This window comes from Lonchura striata, chromosome 12 (assembly GCF_046129695.1).
Source record: "Lonchura striata isolate bLonStr1 chromosome 12, bLonStr1.mat, whole genome shotgun sequence".
In the NCBI taxonomy this organism is placed as follows: Eukaryota; Metazoa; Chordata; class Aves; order Passeriformes; family Estrildidae; genus Lonchura; species Lonchura striata.
The window spans coordinates 14,547,036-14,567,138 of NC_134614.1; the positions used below are offsets into that span (position 1 = coordinate 14,547,036).

A 20,103-nucleotide genomic window follows, 5' to 3' on the forward strand; every position below is an offset into this window, starting at 1 on the left:
TACAAATGCCTCTTATTCCCTGCAATACCCAGCTTTATAGTTCAGTGTCCTTCCAAAGACTTATCATAGGATGTACAGGTTCATACACCCTTAAAAGAAAGGAGTGTTTCATTTTTGAAAACAAAAGGAAAGTAAGAGAGAAAGAAAGGGATAGATGGAGTGAGATATGCTGGATGTTTGTTTTGAGATTAAACACTGCCTTCCTAGGCAGGACAAGAGTGAAATGACAACATCCTTGGAAAGCATCAGTGTAGGAATTTGAATTATTCTCTGTTAACTTAATATTGCATAATTAAAAATCAGAGACACTGTTTAGGAAATCTTAACTGAACAGTTAACATACAGAGGACAGGATTAAATTATCATTAGAGAAAAATGGATTAAAACGGAAAGAGAAGCTGATTAGTTGTGTGTATACCTGTGGGTGTACAAATAAACCAATATAGGAATGATACAGCTGTAATGGTATTTACATGGGGTTCTAAAAATACCTGGATTATGATGAAGACACACTCCTTAAAGGAAAGGAAGCAAAGCATTGGATTTTTGTCCTTTATGTTATGATTCGATGCATCTTTAAGTCCAAAAAGGATTAATTGTCAGACTCAGGTCAGAAAAAAAACCAAAACATTGATTAAAAAACAGTTCATCCTTAATGACTTTTCCATTGAGATACTGTCTTGGAATCTCAATGCACAGGAAAACATTTCAATGGTTTAAATTTCACCTGTGTGCTCAGAGTGTTAGGGCAGGAACAACATTCTTCATGCAGTGAGTTGAAAGCAACTGAGGGGCTCAGCTATCCTGCAAGTTCCACCTCAGATGATTCCCTAGCCAGAGCCCCTCTGACAACAGACAGCAGATTTCCATAACAGAGAGAGTTATTTTCTTAAAAACTGATCAGCTCATAAATTTACCATCCTGTCCTATTACCCAGTAAGTCATTTGGGGAAGAGGCTGTCTGTCACAGAGTGACAGGGGATGAGGGGAGTACATGTGCCCTAATTTTCTTAGTGCCTTATTCTGGGCATTCCCTGGCTCCCCAGGCTCGGATGTAGGCTCCCTGCAGGATATATATTGCAACATGCAGCACAGAAAGGCTGCAGAGATCTCTTGTGAAGTTGCTGACACTATTGCAGAAGGCAGCCTGTTACAAACTGTCCTAAATCTGCTCTGAATCCAATTCACTAAGAGAAAATTAATCTTCAAGGAAACACAGATTCCAGCTGGCTCCTTAGAAAGTGAATTTGCAGGAAGGGAGTGTGTTCTGTTTGGAGATAAACTCACTCAAAATAATAGTGTAGGACATAGTGAATAGCAGCAAACTAATTGTATATTGAAGGTGATCCTGTTAAGGATTCAATATCCCTTTAAATAAATATTTGGTGTTTGAATAAAAGGTTGTACAAACTATGAGCCTGTGAAAGCACAAGGTTTGCCTGTTAATTTTTTATTATTTATTTAGAGCTGAGACATGTACAGAGAAGTATGGTTTTGGCATACTTCATTAGCCTATGGGGAGTACAAGGCACGTAACATTTGTGGGAAGTCCAATATTTGCCCTCTGCCACCTCTGTGCAGAGACGACAGTCTGGGGTGTCAAGATTGACTCCTTAGACCTTTAAACATAATGGGGAAAAAAGTGCCCAAACAAAAAAAAACAAACACCTTGCTTATTAGGCTGGAGCAGTCAGCTTGGATTTATACCATAAAATGTGACACTTCAACTATCCTTCCCCTTGTCTGATGTAGGTGGAGGGCATTATTCCCCTCAAATCAGCTCTGTAGTGATCTGAAACTCCTGCATAAGGGACACTTAGTGGAGCTGACAATAGTTTGGGCTCCTGCTTCAGCCTCAGACCTCCCCATGTGAGCAGTGCCCTGGGGAGCAAACCTGGGTCAGGTCTCATCCCACTGGGAACCCTGGAAAAGAAGGTGTGATGTGGCCAAAAATGGCCATTTCTGCCATCAAGCTTAAAATCAGCTGCAGGACCTGGTTATTAGTAGGGCTTGGCTTCATCTGCCAGTGAAGCTGCAGGTGCTGGAGCCCACTGCTGCTCCAGGAAGGATGGGAACAGGCAGACTGCAACTGGACACCATGGAAGAGATCCCAGCCTGGGATCTTCTTCTCCCCATGCCTCAAGTCATGGAGGCAGCTTGGTTTCACAGCACATTCAGAACTTCACCTCTGAGGTATTTGGACAGCAGGCTCATTAGCTCCAGTTATCAGAACTATTTTAGTGCAGAAACACACCAGGCTTCTCATAAGGGGATGAAGACCTGCCAAACCTTCCTGCATGTTGGCCCCAGACAAACCTGAGCTGTACAGCTGTTGAAACCAGTGTTAAAGGGCAAAATTCTAGGTCTGACTAAGAAAAACTTGAGCAACTTAAGTCCCTAGGGTGGTTAGATTTATAATAACATTTATAAGGGCTTGGTTATGAAGAAAGAAGTTGAACAGATATATAACAAGTGAAATCTAGGTTGGACATACATGCTGAAATTGCTCCATTAAACACACAGCAGAAGATGCCCAAAAGTTTTGCCCTTTCTGAGATATGTAAAATTTAATGTTCTGACTCACTGCAGGAGATTTGAACACACAAAATCATAAATCTGCATATGAAAAAGAAATAAAAATTCCTATTCAAATCACTCAGAAAATATTAAGCATCTTTCCAGTCATATCAGCAGGCTTTGGATGAGTTGCCATATGACCTTTCTTCTGTTGAGTATCCAATAGAGGGTGAAAAAAAAAAAGAAGAAAAAAAAAATTGAACATGTTTTTAGTTAATGAATACAATGTTTTAGTGCATGACAAGGTTGTGAAGAGGTCTCTATTTGAAATGGTGTCCCAGGAATATCAATAGTATGACCTCTCCTGAACTGTATGATTCTCTAATCACCAGATAACACCATTGTTATAACACGTGCTGGGCATGTGCCATTGACCTGCCACTTTGTGGCACAGCTCTGAGGGACCAGAAAACAAACAAATAAATTAATCATACCATTTATGGAGCCAAGCCACCGTCCACGGAGTAAAAGCTAATCAGCCTTAAAATAACATGCAGTGCCCATGCATAATCAAACTGTTTAATTCTCTATGAATTATTCAGTGAGTCCTCCTGGCAGTTGGGGTAAGTTGAGTGTTTGCCTGGCTGCTGTTTCTCTCCTGCAGCACTCTCCCCTTGCTGTCCAGACTCAACATTTCATGTTGTTTCCACAGAACCAGTGAGCGATGGACAGGCTCCACTATCCTTGTGGCCAAACAATGTTCTGCCAATTGATTTCTTTAAATACAAAGCTTTTAATCGACTGCAGATTTTGTTTTCCAATCTCTCTCCTTCTCTCAAACTCCCTTCGGTTAATTTGCACTTTGTTCTTCTCCCATTTTCTGACACAGCAGTTCAGACAGGAACTGTTTATTGATGTTGCTGCATTAGCAGGCAGAGCAGATAAACCTTCTTGTGACCGGCTTTCAGGAGAAAATACACCTTTCTTTTCAAGGCTCAGAAAAAAACAGCTAAAAATTCAATACAAAGCTAATAGCCCCTTTATGGGAAACACAAAAAGCAGCCATTCCCTCCAGAAAATGTTTCCTTTTCTGCTTTCTCACATTTTTTGTCTGCAAAGTCTCCCTTATGCAACTTCCTTAATTTAGAACTCCAGCATCCCATTTCTTCTATGAAGATTTAGTAGCATAATCCATCAATAGAGATGGACTTTCTTTTAATTACCTGGTATATTTATACATAATCATCCATAATCCAATAACATTTGTAACATGGATCAATTTATAATCAAAACTAAGTAACCTGACTCTTAGTCAGAACTAATGCTTGTTCAAAGCTCAGCTGTGAGACCTGTCCCATTATAATTCTCTGGAGGCAAAGATGACACTTTGTGCAGCACTGAGCAAAATCAGTTAATACTGAATCTACTTTAAACACAGAAATTGCCTTCCTTATTTCCAGCAGTTTTTGCCAAGCAGTTTGGACAGGAACCTAAATGCCACCTGCGAAGACATTCTTGAGGTGTGCACTCGTAGCTCATTGTATCTCTGCTTACTTCTGGTAGTGCTGGGAATCTCCTGCTCAGGTGGAGGTGAGGAGCACAAAACAGAGCAAACAGAGCCAAAAATCCCCATCTTCTTCTTTTCCAGATGGATCTGCAGCTCCTCATGTCTGTGCTGGCACTGGGAGTGGTGGTGGGGCTGGGGAGGGGCACTTCCATTCCTTTGATCTGAGGACTGTCAGGTGCTCTTGTAATTCAGGCACTGCTGCCCCCTGAGCTCTGCCAGGCTCCTGGGACTGACATCACTAAAAAATCATTGACAGCCAACACACTTCAAATTACCTTGAAGGTGGCTTCCACCTGTTTCTAGGAGAAGACAAGGGCATTTGTGGATGATCTTCTTCCTTGCTATCTGAAGTTTTAGACTACCTTACACTGTATGTAAGCTAAAATGGCACAAACCATTGGTCAAAGGGATTCAGTGCTCATGCAATAACTGTTTTGCATCCTAACCATGGAATGCAAAATGCATGGGGTGTTTTCCAAAACAGTGTTCATGTTTGACCTTTCTTTCCTGGCCTGTGCAGAGATGTCACTGAGGAACTAAGGACAGAATCAACTCAGAAGCAAAACTGTGCAAGCTGAATGCCTTTTTCCACTTTAAACTTTCCTTTTGGAAAGAGGAATGTCCATCTCACTCAACAACATTTACCATCTGAGTACTTTCATAAGGCTGACTTGGAGATCCCTTTCTTTGACCTAACTTGATATTTAAACTAATTTTACCTAGGGAAAAGCTGAATATAAATGGAGTAAGGATTTTACAATTTGACCTAGAATGTTGAACTTATAGCTGACCTTTGAACTACTCCTAGATTACCCAGGGTTTACAGCTATCCTACGTTTCATTGGAAGGGTCATTTCCTGCAGGACCTAAATCCAATCATCTGACTTGTGACCTCTTGGATTAGATTTATGACCTTGCAAGGTCAGTCCTTAAGTCCTTCTAGAGTGTTAAGTTGCAAAGAGAACATTATATGTCACTAGAAATGCAGTTTTCTTCAGTGCAGTAATAAGGTTTTGGAATGACCTTTAATTCCAGACACTATTGATTTTCAAACAACATTAAGACTTTGTAGTTATCCCTACCTTTTCTTAATTTAGAAATAAGTAAATATATACATTGAAGATACCAGAAAATTGTCAGTATTTGCAAACTTGGCAAATAGAATGTAATCACCTACTTCCACATCAAGGTATTTAAAGATAAGGGACACTTGACTTTTAGCTTTGCTACAAATTCATAACTCCACCTGATCTTATTAGAACTCAGCACTCAGCTATGGAAATACAGGCTTTCTTTATGTGTTCATGTGTGTAATTAGAGTCTGTAGCCTGTTAGGCAGGAATCATCTCTCTTCTTTATGTATCGACAGTGTCTGGTCCAGTTTGACTTTGCTCTCTGATTACCATGAAAAAAAAGGCATTGAATAGATTCAATCCTTCAATGTGGAGTTTTCCTGGAGGGAAAGTCAAAACCACTAGATTTCTCAGGTTAACTATAAAAGTCAATAGACTGGCACAATTGCATTTTCAAGAGAAATCAAAGTTAAGCACCATAAGCATGAGTTTTTCTAAAATCAGTTTCTGAGTTAGGCACCAAACACAAGGTCTAGATTTATTGAGACACTATTGCAAAACTTTGTGCCAAAAGATGAAGCAGCTCTCCTTCAAAGGTGTCCTCTTAAATGTCAGTCCCCAGATGAGGACTCCAAACATTTGTGTTGTCACACTGTGAGAACTACTTGAGAAATTCTCCTTGCGTTTTTTTCCTCCAGATCCCACGAGGCCACGAGCCTTCCGCTGCAGCGGCCGTGCCTGCAACCCTCCCGTGGGAAACCTGGCCACAGGAAGGACACCAGTGACCACCACCACGTGTGGCCAGAACAGCACAGAGCTCTACTGCTCCTACCCGGAGCAGAACCTCCTCCACCACACCTCCCCTGGCTGCGGGCAGCCCCGCTGCGCCAAATGCAACACCAACCAGCCCGATAACTCCCACCTCCCTGCTGACATGACAGATGATTTCTTTGCCAACCCCATCTCCTGGTGGCAGTCTGCCCAAGGGGTACACAGAGAAGAAATCCGACTGGACTTTGAAACAGAATTCTACCTGACCCACGTCATTGCTGTGTTCAAGTCACCCCGCCCAGCTGCCATGGTGTTGGAAAGGTCCCAGGATTATGGGCAGACTTGGAGGCCCTACAAATATTTCTCTGTCAACTGTACAGCTACTTTTGGGCTCCAGGATGATCTCGTTGAGGAAGGCTCCATGTGCACTTCCAGGTATTCAGATGCAGTGCCCTGCACCAGAGGAGAGGTAAGCAATAATTGAGGTTTGGGCTAAGTTTAATGACAAACAGCTCAAGACTGCCAGGAAACCAGAGAGTATATCTCAAAGAGATACTGTGCATATAAATTAAGAAAGGTATCCCATCCCTAAATGCTTTATGTTAAGCAAATAAAGAAGAAGGAGAAATTATACATACATCAATGATAGAAATTCTTTAACAAATTTATTTTATGAGAGCTCATAGGGTAATATGAACATTGCCTAATTTGACACTGCAGATGCCCAAAACTGAACTAGAATTCTAGCAAAGTACATGTAGGGAAACACAGACCTGTAGATCTGATTTATCCAAACCATTTTCACTTTAGGATGGCATGAACTGCATGATCCTTCTTTTTCTTCTCCATATAAAACATCATAGATGATTGGCTGACTTTTAAATACATCATTCCTCCAAGTTTAATGTTTTCTTGCTTTCACTTTTCTTGCTGATGTTGACTATGGCTGATTGTATCAAGCCATAGGCTTCAGAAATTAAACTGCTTGGAAGCAGAGGTGGGAGTTAGCAGCCAGAATTCACTATTCAATGGTGGGAAAAGCCCTCCCTTGGTATGAATATTCTTATTTTTTTTAAAGCATATGCAAAAGAGTGTTTTCTAAAGAAATGTACAATTGTTCTGATAAGTTCCTTTGACAAGAACATTAACTACTGATTAGACTCTTTTCATCAACCTTGAAACTATTCAGATGGGAAAGACCATAAATATCATTGGTATCATTTTACAGAGAAGAAAAAGTCACAAAGCAATATTATAAGATATTTCTATAATTACAACAAAGGCTTGAATCTTTTAATGTCCTTTCACTTTCTTCTCTCTTCCTCAGAGAAGTCACAATCCTTTTGGTTTCAATGTCTGGAAGTGGTCAGCAGATTCAGCAGTAACATTTATCTGCAAATTAAACTTAGGTGTGAGGTGAATGGTCCAGATAGGCTTCAGAAACTTCAAAATGCACAGGAGAAGAAACTAAGGTACTATACCCAAGGCAGGGCACAGCAGTAGGGAGAGATGGAAATCAACTGCACGTAACAGGCTAAGAAACATCTCTGCATATTAGAAATCTGGAATAGATCACTTGACTACTGAACTGCCTTATTTCTGGAGTGGTCATTCTCCTGGTCAGTTATCATGATTCATTTAATGTCAAAGTCAAATACAACTCAAATACATCCAAATGTCTTCTGTAGGGAGGTTACAACTTGCCACGTCAATAATCTCAGCAAGTAATATTTTTTTCCATTCTTGTGTGCCTTCCAATCAAAAATCTGGAAGTACTTTGCAAAACCCAGCTAATGATCTTCAGCACACACACAAGGTTTCTGCTGCCATTTCACAGATGAGAAAAGAGCAGCACAGGAAGGTGAAGTGTTTTGTGGTAAAAGAGGACAATTCTGGTTGAGTGAGGGACAGAATTCAGGGTCTGAGGGAAATGCCTCGGCCTTAAATACAAAATAACCCTTCCCTCTCTAGTACAGTATCCCCCACACTATGTTGGCTTTTGTGCTTACTTAACCTCAGGGAATATCAAGACCATGTGCTGCTGCTACAACAAATCTGAGAAGTGGATGGCAGAAAATTAAATAATAAAATATTCATCCAACACAAACCTTTGTGATTACAAGTGTCAAAGTGATCCTGCCAATTTGGGCAGCAGCTACACTGAAATGAGTATATGTGTGCTTAATCAATCTATGGCATGGTAGGAGATGTCAGAAAACAATAGCAATAATAAGAACAGTCCTAAATTTACAGGTTACCCTTGTAGATCCCAAATACATTCATGAACATGAATTGAATAGGTGCAGAGGTCACTCCCTCCATGGGAGAAGTGCTGAAGCTTTAAAACAGCACTCAGGATTCTGTGTGCAACTTAGCAGAGGACAAGACAAATACTGTTTCACAGCACATTCACCCAAAAGGGTTGTCAAGCTCTGGACAGACTTTACAGAGATCTCTTAATCAATCCAAGTAATGTCCCCATGGAAAGGGTGCAGAAGCACCAAGTTTTCAGGTCAGCAGTATGACATAGCAGATTCTTTTGTGAACTGGAATAAAGGAAGGCAGTGTTGCTATTTACAGTGATACCTGATCAGGTTTGCCTGAGTGACACTGCTACTGTTACTGCAGCTCTCAGGGGAGCTTTGCCCACACACCTCAGAAGTGCAATTTTACACCTTGTTTTGAAGATGTCACTAATGTCACCAGGGCATTCCCTCAAGCACTGACTCAAGTGACTTTGAAGGCAGCTGACTGAATCCCCACCAGGATTTTCTTCCGTGTTCTCTGCTTCTTTTTCACCTCTACTCTGACCTACCCAGTTACAGATTCTGGCTAAGCCTTGAATTGCTGAGGGGCTCACATCACAAGCTGACAGCACGTCTGAAATGATCAAAACTGTTCCAACTCAAGTGCTAATTAATGCTCTGACATAAATGCCAGTTTTCTTTACTGAGGGGTTTGAAGCCATTTTCACCACATGAGACTCAGGTTATTCTTGGGTCCTATTCATTCTGAGAACAGACACAAATTTCTTTTTTAACAGAGCACAAAAGGAATAAAAAAAAAATTAAACCCATGCTGGGACATATAATGAAACAAGATTTCAGGTCAACTGGCTTCCAGAACTGAGAATGTAGGCGTGAAAGGAGAAGGTGCTAGAGCTGCAGTAACTTACACACATTTGTAAACTGAGATGCAGCTCATTCAGCACATTCTGGCCACCAAGACCACTGAAAGAGTCTCTTCCTAAAAGCAAGGTAAAAAATTTGTCAGAAGAGAAAATTTTAGGAGACTAGGATGGAGCAAAAGACATTTGGATGAGTGACATGACAATGTCATGGCAGAACATAAGGCATATCCCTTGTCTGGTAGATTGCCCCTTATTTTTCACCTCTGACAGGGGCACATATCTCCATTCCATCTCAGATAAGATATATCTGAGACAGAAGGCATTGGGGAACAACTCATATAGAAATTCAAGAAGATTACTCACTAATACATCTTTTCCATTTTCTTTTACTCAAGCATTTGTTAAATCACTTACTCTTGTTCAGATCCAGAGTACTTTAGTAGATAGAATCAATCCATCTGAAATCCTAGGATCCTCATCATTAGTTCATGAACTAAAACCAACACCACATTTTTAAGGTCTGTTCATCATCTCTAAGTCCATCTACAGGGAGTACTGGCATGGAGTCTTATTAATGAATTGAAACCTTTTTTACCCACTTTCCCTCCATCTCTTCTTCTAACTTAAAAACACTGTATTATGTGATGGAGTCTAAAATGAGCCTTCAGGTCAGCTAACATAAATCAAAACTTTGGCCTAAACAAAAGGAGAAATTAACACAGCATTGCAACAAGCATCAATGTGTATTGTAAATGCAGGTGAACATGGTGGGAAGAAATGATGATGTCTGACTCCAGTTCAGAAGGCTGAATGATTTCTTTATTATAACTATGCTGTAATATATTAACATACTATTTAATGGAGATACTAAAACTACATATCTACTTTTTCTAACTACCATATCTAACTAATTCACAACTCATGGTCCTCTCTCAAGAGACACCAGTGGGTTGGATTGGCCATCAGGCTTAAACAATCCTCACCAGAAATCAATCAAGCACTCACTCCAGGTAAAAAAATTCTCCAAACACATTCCACATGGGAAAAACAATGAGCAGAGATAGAAATTGTTTTCTCTTTCTTCACTCTGTGCTCCTCTATGAAAAAATCCTAAGAGAGAGAAGAATGTGCCTGCCACAAATGTGAGTTGCAGTTCAAACATCATGTGGGGGGAAAAAGGGACTGAAATGTTTGAACCTGCATCCTGGCAGCACGTGCACTCGAGGATCTGAGAGATTAAGAGCACGTTTTTAATAAACTGGAATATCAGGAAATGAAAACAATGTTCTCCTCCATTGAATGTGATGTTTGCATGAAAGGAAGACATTAGAATGCAAAGTGGGCTGGAACGCTGACCTGCTCATAACCACCAGGCCCAGAAGGAGACCCTTCCCCTACTGGGTCTAGCTAGTGGAAAGGAGTTCTGAATCAAAGGCTGGTTCATTTATGTGAGTGTCTGTGTGACAGATGACACCAATGAAGTGTGATATAATAAACCCATTACTGGAATTCACTGGGGGCTGGAAGAATTGTGTATGCCTGAATTAAGTAACTGGTTTCTATGGCAACATGTTAAGTGTGCCTTGCACAGAAGACCTGCTCATTCTCCGTTTTGTATCCTGTGGTGACCTCTTTAGGGACAGAAGTCCCCAGCAGTGCCTTTTGTCAAAGATGAGTGGACCCTCTTCGTAGCTAAAAGAAATTTAATCGCTCTTCTGAACACTCTCCACTCGGTGAATGCCAGACCAGGACAGGCTGTGATGGGTGCAGTTCTGTCTGCTTCAAAAGCCACCAGGATGTTCAGAGAGAAACCACAGTCAACCCTGTGGAAGGTCTTTTCTTCTGCACTGACACTGAAGCCTCTGCTGCCTTTCTCCATCCACGGGGACCTCCTGAGCAATAGCTGTGGCAGCACCCAAGCACCAAACCAGGCCAGGGACAAGGCTCTGTGTGGGATGTATGGATCCTGTGCCAAGGACCTACATTTTCCACTGTCTTTTCTCGAGCCTCTCATTTACTCTATTCATACCAAACCTTTTGAAAAACAAAGAAGTATTCCCTGTGCACACACACACACACACACACACCCCTCATTAAATGGCAACATCAATAATTCAAGAGGTCACCACTGAGGCTTCGGTGGCTTTTTAGAGTTCTGAGCTCATATGGCAGTCGGGTCACTGGAAAGAAACCTGCTCAGCACATCACAAGGTTGAATTCCCAATAGCTAAGATTCAAAAACTAGTGTTTGAGCTGATTCAAAGTCGTGCACTTCAGTGAATTATCCAACAGTCATCAGGACTGGCCTCTGGAAGTTGCATGATGCCCAGGTTATTGCAAATTCCAGCTGGGTTATTCCAACTTCCAGCTGGAAAGGATTCCAGGAGGGATTAGTCACTAGTGTAGGTAAGTGCCTGATTGGTATGACTAGGGCTGTCTGTTCAGCATTTTGTTTAACTTGAGCTGCAGAGCAGACAGAATGCAGAGGCAAGTTGAGAGGAAGCAGTGAACAGCAGCAGTGTAAATAAGCTGATAGCACTGCCAGGCCCTGCTTCCCTGGAGGAAGAATTAAGGGGCTCAAGGATTTGTCTCTGAAGGGAATTTGAACTGACTGAGACTAGCCCAGCAATCCCATCCCTGGCAAGTGAACTTGAGGAGGGCACCAAGTGTCCTACTCTGACCTGGTTTGTAATGAACCATTTCAGAAACATTTGGAACATTATAAATCAGAAGGATGCAGTAGAGGGTTTTTTTTTTAGCATTGCTTCTGCATTTTCTGAACATACAAGGCAGCAGATATAAACATTTTTTTCCTCACCGTTTTTTATAAAACCTTAGTGGAGTTGCAGCCGCTGCTTTTTTTTTAATCCAGGTTTCAAGTGTGAAAAAAAAATTGTTGCCTAAAATACTTCAAAACTTAGTAATTTATTGTTACATTTTCAAACTTCAGGCAAAAGAACACTTGAATATTTGCTCTACAGTTGTCCACACATCACTGTCATGGTGAGATTATAAATTTAGCTAAGTCTGTTCATGTGTAAGATTTCAGCCAAGACCTAGAGATATAAATGGCTCCACTTACAAGAAATGGATGCTCTCCCATGAGAGCACAGCTTGGTTAACATGGGTTGACACTGATGGTGATGGGTTGTTTTAACTTTCCATGACAATCCAGCAGTCAGTGAAATGAAAAAGGACACTGCATTTTGTGGGAGCATGGAAATGTTCTCACAAGGTGCTGCTACATAGAAAGAAGGAGTTTTGCCTTTTCCCTGTATACAGACTGAAAACTTAAGAGTTTTCTGTCAAATAATCTAGATTTTGTGTTCCAACTACATTACCTATCTCATAGAGGGTACTGCTTCTCCCTACAACCCTTGCCTTTCTGTACAAGAAAGATGTACATCTGCAAATAACCTGAACCTACAAAATACATTTTGTTTGAGGAACAGAAAAAGTCTTCATGGCTCTTAGATTTGCCTGACTTCAATTATGCCATAATCATATTAGCAGCTATGCCTAAATATTAATATTAAAATGCCACACCAGCTGGATTATTGGAGTAGCCTCAAAGCAAATACAAACTGAAGGCACATCAATCCTTTCTGATTTGGAGAATACAGAATAAATTTAGGATGCCACTGTCTCAGTGGTAGCTGAGTTTACCCAGATCAAAGAAATTTTAAAAATCAAAAGCACAATTATTTCTTTAACAAGATACCATATTCCATACTGGTTTCTAAGCTTTGTTCTCTGGAAGGACAGAAAAGCAACAAATCTTAACTAAAAAACACCATTTCATGATTTGTCAGAATAGACCTTCCAATGGCTGGGAGAAGAGTTAGATTGTCTCTGTGCTCCAAACAGTAAATCAGAAAAAAGACTACTGTATCACAAGCTAGAAGTCCATCAAATAAAACAGAGGCTCTATATCACTGTGTAGGAAAAATTCTGAGACAATTGTTTACTGTTGCTTTAAGAACAAAATCAACTCACATGAAAATCACTTAATGAAGAGGATTTAGGAGTGATGAGAGTTTTCATTGCAGCTTCCTTCTGATGGACCCAATATAAGCACACAGACATTTCTCACCTCATTAACCTGAGTGTGTGCATCATGATGAACATAGCTTAAGGATGATTTGTAATATCAAATTCTTGCTCTGCATAAGGATCTTCTTTTATATGAGGCCATGCATTGGCACTGCCCTCCATTTATGATTGATATTCCTTGACCTTAGGGTATGAGTTTGCAAGGGGGAACCTTTGTTGTGTCCACATCTCTTCTGACTAATGCTGGCTGGAAGATCAGGTTAAGAAAACAGAATTATATGCATCAGGAATGGAGAAGCAAAACCTATGGCAAGAAATCAAAAATCTGAGGCACTGTCTCCTAAATGAAGATGATCTCTTGATTGTTGATAAAACAATGTGAGGCAGAGCCAACTTGTATACAGCAAAACCAGTCACCTAACAGTGGCTGCCTTTTAGCTTTGCACACTTACAGCATTTTCCAGACTTCCTTGCTCTGAGGAAGGTCAGGAGAGGACAGGGACCACCTTTCTGAGGCGCAGCTGACTGACTTTTGAGAAAGAGAATGACAAATATGCACTCAATAGCAGATATGCAGATAAGCATGAACATCCTACTCAGCATTCAGCTCCAGTGCCAGCTCCTGATTGTAAGAGAAACTCATGACCTAGGATGGATTTCCACCAAGGGTTAAATCACAGAGGTGCTGCACACCTTCAGCTTCCACCCAGCTCAATGGTAAAATTTCTAGGGTGACCCTAAGCAGACTCAATCACCATCAGATTTTCTTTTGCAGCTGTGCTTGTGCTACTTTTATGACAGCTGCACACTGATGTTTAGGGAAACAACTGGGAGATTTAAGAGCAGTCCACTTCAGCAAAAAAAATAACAGATCTTGCTACCAGATTGAGATTTCGTTAGACGAGAAATAGCTTTACAGTGAAAATCATGGGAAGCTCTTTTCAAAACTTGCATTTTAATTAAAAGAAAACACTTTTTCATTATATTCTCTCAATATCTTTTACATTAATGTAATGGAAAACTGAAAATTCACACAGCATCTCTGGGAAATGAAAAAATAATAATATCTCTGCCTTTCTGCAAAAGGCAGAATTCAAATGTCTATCTGTATAGAAAGAATTTGCTTTATAGGCTTTAGAATTATGGACCTTGTGAACTAAAATAAAAAGAACAAATAACACACTGAAAAGGTAGAATGTTTCCTCCTACAGCTCATGACTCTAGGAGTTCACTAATACTTAGATCCATTTATAATCTAATCTTCAACACATTCATACATCAATGGTTGAGATGGCCAAACTTTTATCCCTTGCCTGTAATTATTAAAATTGCATGTATTGATATCCATCTCCAGAAATTCTCAGGGAATTTTCAAGATACAAGTTTATTAATATTCCTCCCATTGCACAAAGTACTTGAATACCAATATCCCATTTTTATGGAAAGAAAACAGTACATAAAACTGAGTTCCTACTGAAATAAATCCAGAACAGCATGAGGCCCCAGTTACTTGCTGAGCATTATAGTGAGCAATTGTGCTGGGGCTATGACCAAATAGTTTCATTCCTCACTCTGTATTTTTATCAAAGCAATACATTTTCCTTTTTTAAAGAAATAAAATACTTCTCTAAATCATTTAAAATTACCAACCCAAAAAATAGCCACCACCAAGCTGTCTCTTAATTTAGGATCCATTTTTCCTTAGGGAACTATAAACCCAAACACATTCATTTAAAACATAGTCATGCAATCATGAGATAGAAAAAAGTTTAGGGAGTTGTTTTTTTTTTTTTTGTTTATTTTTGTTTTGTTTTGGTTTTTTTTGTGTTTTTTTTAGCTAAATTATGCATTTATGGAAAAATAATTCCTGGCATGTAAGGTGAGATACCAGTTCTTTAAAAAAATGTATCCCAATCTAGAATTATTTGAATCAATACATATAGTAGATTAATCAGGAGAAATTATGGGTACTAACTTTTTTTCTTGACAGTACAGCAATCTATATTGTAAGGAACCACTTTCTAACTGGCACTTTCATGTGAGACAGAACATTCAATCAAATATGAAAAGTGAGGCAAGAGATGATGATTACATTATACAATTGCCTGTACCCAAGGATTTTAACAACCAATATTTCAAGGAGAATGAGACAGCCAGAAGAAAGAGAAATGCCATTTTCTAGTTTTATACATATGCGAAATAAAAGCTAAACTGATTTAATTATGAAATAAAACTGCTACCTCTGTGCAAAATGTCACTCACCTAAACGTACTTCTATTGGCACAATATATCTACTGATCAAAATGTCCTTGATTTTTACAAAGCTAAGGATGGTTAATTCCTTACTGGAGGTTGAATCCTAGAAGAACATTTAAGCAGCTCCCAGAAGACCTCAGCAGTGTTATGTCACCCAAATCAGATCTTTAACACTTAACAAGACTTGCCTTGGGAGAAATAAGGACAAGCAAATCCAGTCTCACCAGTGAGCTTATCCCAGACAGAAATGTGTCATGAATTAATCATACAAACAAACTCTTGTACCTCAGCTGGAATAGAATACTGTTTTTTCTTAAAAGGATGCCACAATCCCTGTGGGACTTCCAAGCTATTAATGTCTCTACTCACAAATGATGTTCAGTGTTCTAATGGGATATGGAAAATGCCAAAGAAACTCCTCTCAACAGAGGCAAGGCCAGAAATGAAAATATTTGCAAAACAATAAAGCCACAGGAAACCAAACCTTTTTCTAAGCTGTCAACAAAGAAGCAAGAAACAAAACAGCTTGGTGAAAGCAAGTGACCCTTTGCTGAGAGAAGAGCCCCCAACAGCTGCTCTTCGCCTAGAGACCTCAGTGCTCTCAGAATGTCAATTATGATATGAGGAGGATGGATAATTGACTGGAGACCCCAAAATATGAATCCATCTGTTTAAACTTGTCATACCATGTACAAAATAGGTTTATAGTAGTGCAGAGGATTTTCTTCACACTCACCACAGTACAGTGCAAGACTATTGCAATCAAGATGTATAGTGCCAGAGAGAAAAAAGAAACATTTTGGCCATTATCTGCCAATTTTTTTTCAGACAAACCCAGTAAAAACTCTTTTTCTTCACCTCATTCACCCCTTCTCTCTGTCTCCTGTGAGTAGTCCCATAGCTGTTCACAGCTGGGATTTCTGGCACAGATATGAGATCTCACCCAGCCTTGTATCATGTACAAAGCAAAGCAACACAGAGTCCCGAGGCAGTGCAAAGGAGAGTAGCTTTATTGCAAAAACCAGGCCTTTTAAAGCAGTTAGCCAGTTATCAATTCATACAGGTTTAAGGTACAACAAGCCCAAGCCAACCAAGCACGACGATGTGGACAGGCTGTGGTATTCACATTCTCTGAACAGAAATGTGATTCTCTCTCCCAGGACTTTTCCTGGGAAGTTGTGAGACACAGTCAGAAAGCTCAGAGAAAGAAGAAAACAATTCTACCTCTATTCACTGCTCCTGGTTTTTGGCACATGTGGAATGTGTTATGGAGATTGCTTACCAAAGGATGATTTGTTAATGGGACACCAGTGATGGTTGTTTGGATTGATTGGCCAAAAACTGTGTCTTGACTGTCTGGAGACAGTCACAGCTTTTTCTTTAGTATCTTTTTAGTATGATATAATTCTAGTATAATATAGTATAAGATAGTATAATAAAGCAATTAATCATCCTTCTGCTACATAGAGTCAAAGTGTGTTATTCCCTGCACAGAGGGGTCACACTGCTTCAATAGACATGTGGCAGTCACACAGCGTGGCTCTCACGGCTCTCACACTTCTCTACCCCTGCTCCAGCTGAGCCACTCTCCCACAGTCCCCTTCTGCTTAGCCTAAGTAGAGGCCTGAGACATGATTTTACAGGGGTAAAAAAGCCCTAATTTTATAAGGCTTTACCTATATGCAACAGTATAAGAAGGTCACTGGCAGGAGCAGAGCAGGTCTTGCAGAAACCAATGCTTTATCAATTGCCTTTCATATGTCTATTTTATGAAGTACCTCTCGCATTTGTGTTCTCAAGCCGCTTATCTGGTGGGTATCCTCTGGAGGTCCACCTGAAAGGAGATACCATTTTAACTATGCATATATATTAGGGAAACCATGCACAAGAATGCTAAGTGTGAGGACACTTAAAAAAGTGTGAGTTTATAAAAGCCAGTGACTAAATAGACTGCTTTAACCTTGATTCCTCTGCTTTATACCAATTTAAACAGATTCACAGGGACTTTTAACCTTCTTTGACATCTCTGAGCTCAGCAGGTTCTTCAGAATTATTCCATCTAGTTCCCTGCCTTGGTCTTAGTTTAGCTGACCACAGGGGAAGGAGATGTGTGTCTGTACACAACCAGGTGCTCAGGACTCTGAGAAGCCACTCCACCCCTGTGTGGTCCACAGGGGACTGGGAAAGAGAGAGGGTTCATATAATGGTTTCCACCAAAAGATCACATCATCCTGGATTAGGAGAACTGGACAGATATGCAGATTTGGTCTTTGTCCTGTGAATCCACCAGTAAGGGGAATGCTGGGCACCTGGACAAAACAGAATGAGCCATTTGCTTATGGTTCCATTGACCAGGGGAATGCAGACATAGGGGTGGAAATGCTTGGGCTATTTTGTCATGGCTTCATTGGTCAGGGGAATGCGGGCACCTGCATTGCACAGCCTGGGCAATCTGCCCACAGCTCGATCAAACAAGGAGCTATGGGCATCTCTGATCTCACCAAGCAAGGCTGTGTGCAGCTTTGTAAACAGCTGACAGTATAAGAGAAGAGAATTAAAAAGACAAAAAAGAAGAGAGTTAACCAAATAGAAAACACTCTGGACAGGTGGGAGAGGTACCAGTGCCTTTGCTGGGTTCTGTGCAAAGCCTGGCAGCTGATTCTGTTAATGAAGGGTATTTGTGTCCCTATGTGCTGTCAACATGCAACTGAGCTATCTCCTAGGCATGTACCACAAGCTCTTTTGTGGCTTCTGCAAGCAAAAAGGAGAAAAAATATTTTACATGCTACAAACATTTAAACTGATCGGTTCACTAGGAAGAAAGAAAAACAGAGAGAGAAAAAGGGAATCCTTATGGAAACAAAGATTTCACTCTGCTAACAGTAACAGAGTGAGTCAGACAGAGACTGTGACCATTTAAAAAGCAGGGCCAAAGAATCCCAAGGGCAAGTACCTATCAAGAAAAACTTGAGCAGAAGAGAAAACTACTGTCAAACTGGAGTTGGCACATCTAAGCCTGGAAATAGTGCTAACAGTTCTCTTTCACTGGCAAGGACTGTGGTGCAGCCCTCCATTATCGACCTCTCCCAAAAGCAACAGAAACAAGCACACCCCGAGACATAGAGAAGGGTAGAATGCTGAGCCAAAATACAACAGTCACTGTTAAACACCACGTTAGAACTGTGATGCTCAAAGCCCAACTCTTGTTGCTCTGGAGAACTACCAAGCAGCAAAAATGCTGTGATGCAAGAGTAACAACCTGCAGATAGCCAGCAGGCACCAAGCACCTCAGGTCCTGTGTGTTCACTGCTCTGTAGCTGCTTCTAAGTAATAAACACCTGGCTTTGTGTGCAGAAAGGACTCCCTCAGCACCCACTTGCCCTAAGCTAAGCTGTGTTCAAACATACTTCAAATGACCAAGGAAAAAGTTCTGATCACACTTCCCACTTCTTCCACAGATGCCCTTAGTGCCTTTGTTGACCTAACTCTAGAACTCATGCTAAAGTCACACTCCTAAAATGCTTCCAGAAATTGGGATGCCATTAACACTGCATTTATGCCAATAAACCTTGGTTTTCTCTGAGTGACACTATTGTCACTGGGTTCAGAAACACAAGGAAGTAGACTTACCTTCTCCCTTGACATATTGCCTGACTGCAAGAAGTGAGAGCTTACTGCTTTTTCCTAAAAATCATCTTGGGATATTTGCTGTGTATGCAGAGCACTTTTACCTGCTCTGGGATGTGAACTCTTTCTCTTGCAGGTGATTTATCGTGCCTTAAGTCCAGCTAACAAGATCGAAGACCCTTACAGCCCTGAGGCTCAGGATCTCCTGAAGCTCACCAACCTCCGCCTGCTTTTGTTAAAAAGACAGGAATGTCCATGCCATGGCTCAGGATTGGTAGAGAAACCCCAAAGATTTGCCCACTATGCTATTTATGACCTGATCATCCGGGGAAGCTGCTTTTGCAATGGGCATGCAGAGGAATGTGAGCTTGCCAACAGGACGGCAGTGGTGGAGAACATGGTGAGTTTCTGACATTTATCAGCTTACTAGACTTGCTACTTGCTTCTGCTGCCTCAGCCTAAATGTATATTTTAAGGGCGATCCTGTCCCAGCCTCCCCAAACCTATCCAAAAAAAGGGCAGCACAGTCAATCCACATTAGTGAAACCTACACCACTCTGGGAAAATATACTATACTCCTATTTCCTATACTTCTTTCTACAGCTTCAGGTATAACAACTGCTAAAAACTCTGGAACTCTTAAACTCAAATAAATTACTAAAACCTCAAAATACCTATGAATTGAAAGGGGTCTTTGTAATTGGAACAGAGATCCAACCCCAAATATGGTGAGTGAAATCTCCTACTTATATGCCTGCACAGAACTGAACAAATATATTTGTCTGCCCTAAGAAATTCAGCACCAGATCTCAGATTTTCTGAGTCTGTGTGACATGAGCAGTTCTGTCTTACTTAGGGTTTCAGCCGTCACTTTTAGGCTTTCAACCTTCTGTGTTCTTGTTACTTTCACAACATAGACAGCAATGTTCAGGATGTGAAAATAACTTCTGCTCTCCCACTCTTTTATCCATGCATTTTAAAATAAGTTAAATTTTTTTTTAAAAAAAAAAGCCAAACCTTATAGTAAAATTATTCTGTAGCACTTGGAGTGTCCCTTCCCTGTTCAGTCTTTTATCTGCATTTGGCTCTAGATGTGCCCAAGAGGAGTT

The 20,103-nt window shown here is 40.5% G+C and overlaps 1 protein-coding gene across 1 annotated transcript in view; it reads left to right on the plus strand.

The window, feature by feature from the left end:
• The window catches only part of LOC110470690 (netrin-4), a 46,407-nt gene that overhangs the window by 1,116 nt on the left and 25,188 nt on the right, over positions 1 to 20,103 (plus strand). The window contains exons 2-3 of the mRNA XM_021530547.3: positions 5,856 to 6,397; positions 19,131 to 19,394. Of these exons, the coding sequence (XP_021386222.1) occupies positions 5,856 to 6,397; positions 19,131 to 19,394 (806 nt within the window). The remainder of the gene's footprint in view (positions 1 to 5,855; positions 6,398 to 19,130; positions 19,395 to 20,103) is intronic.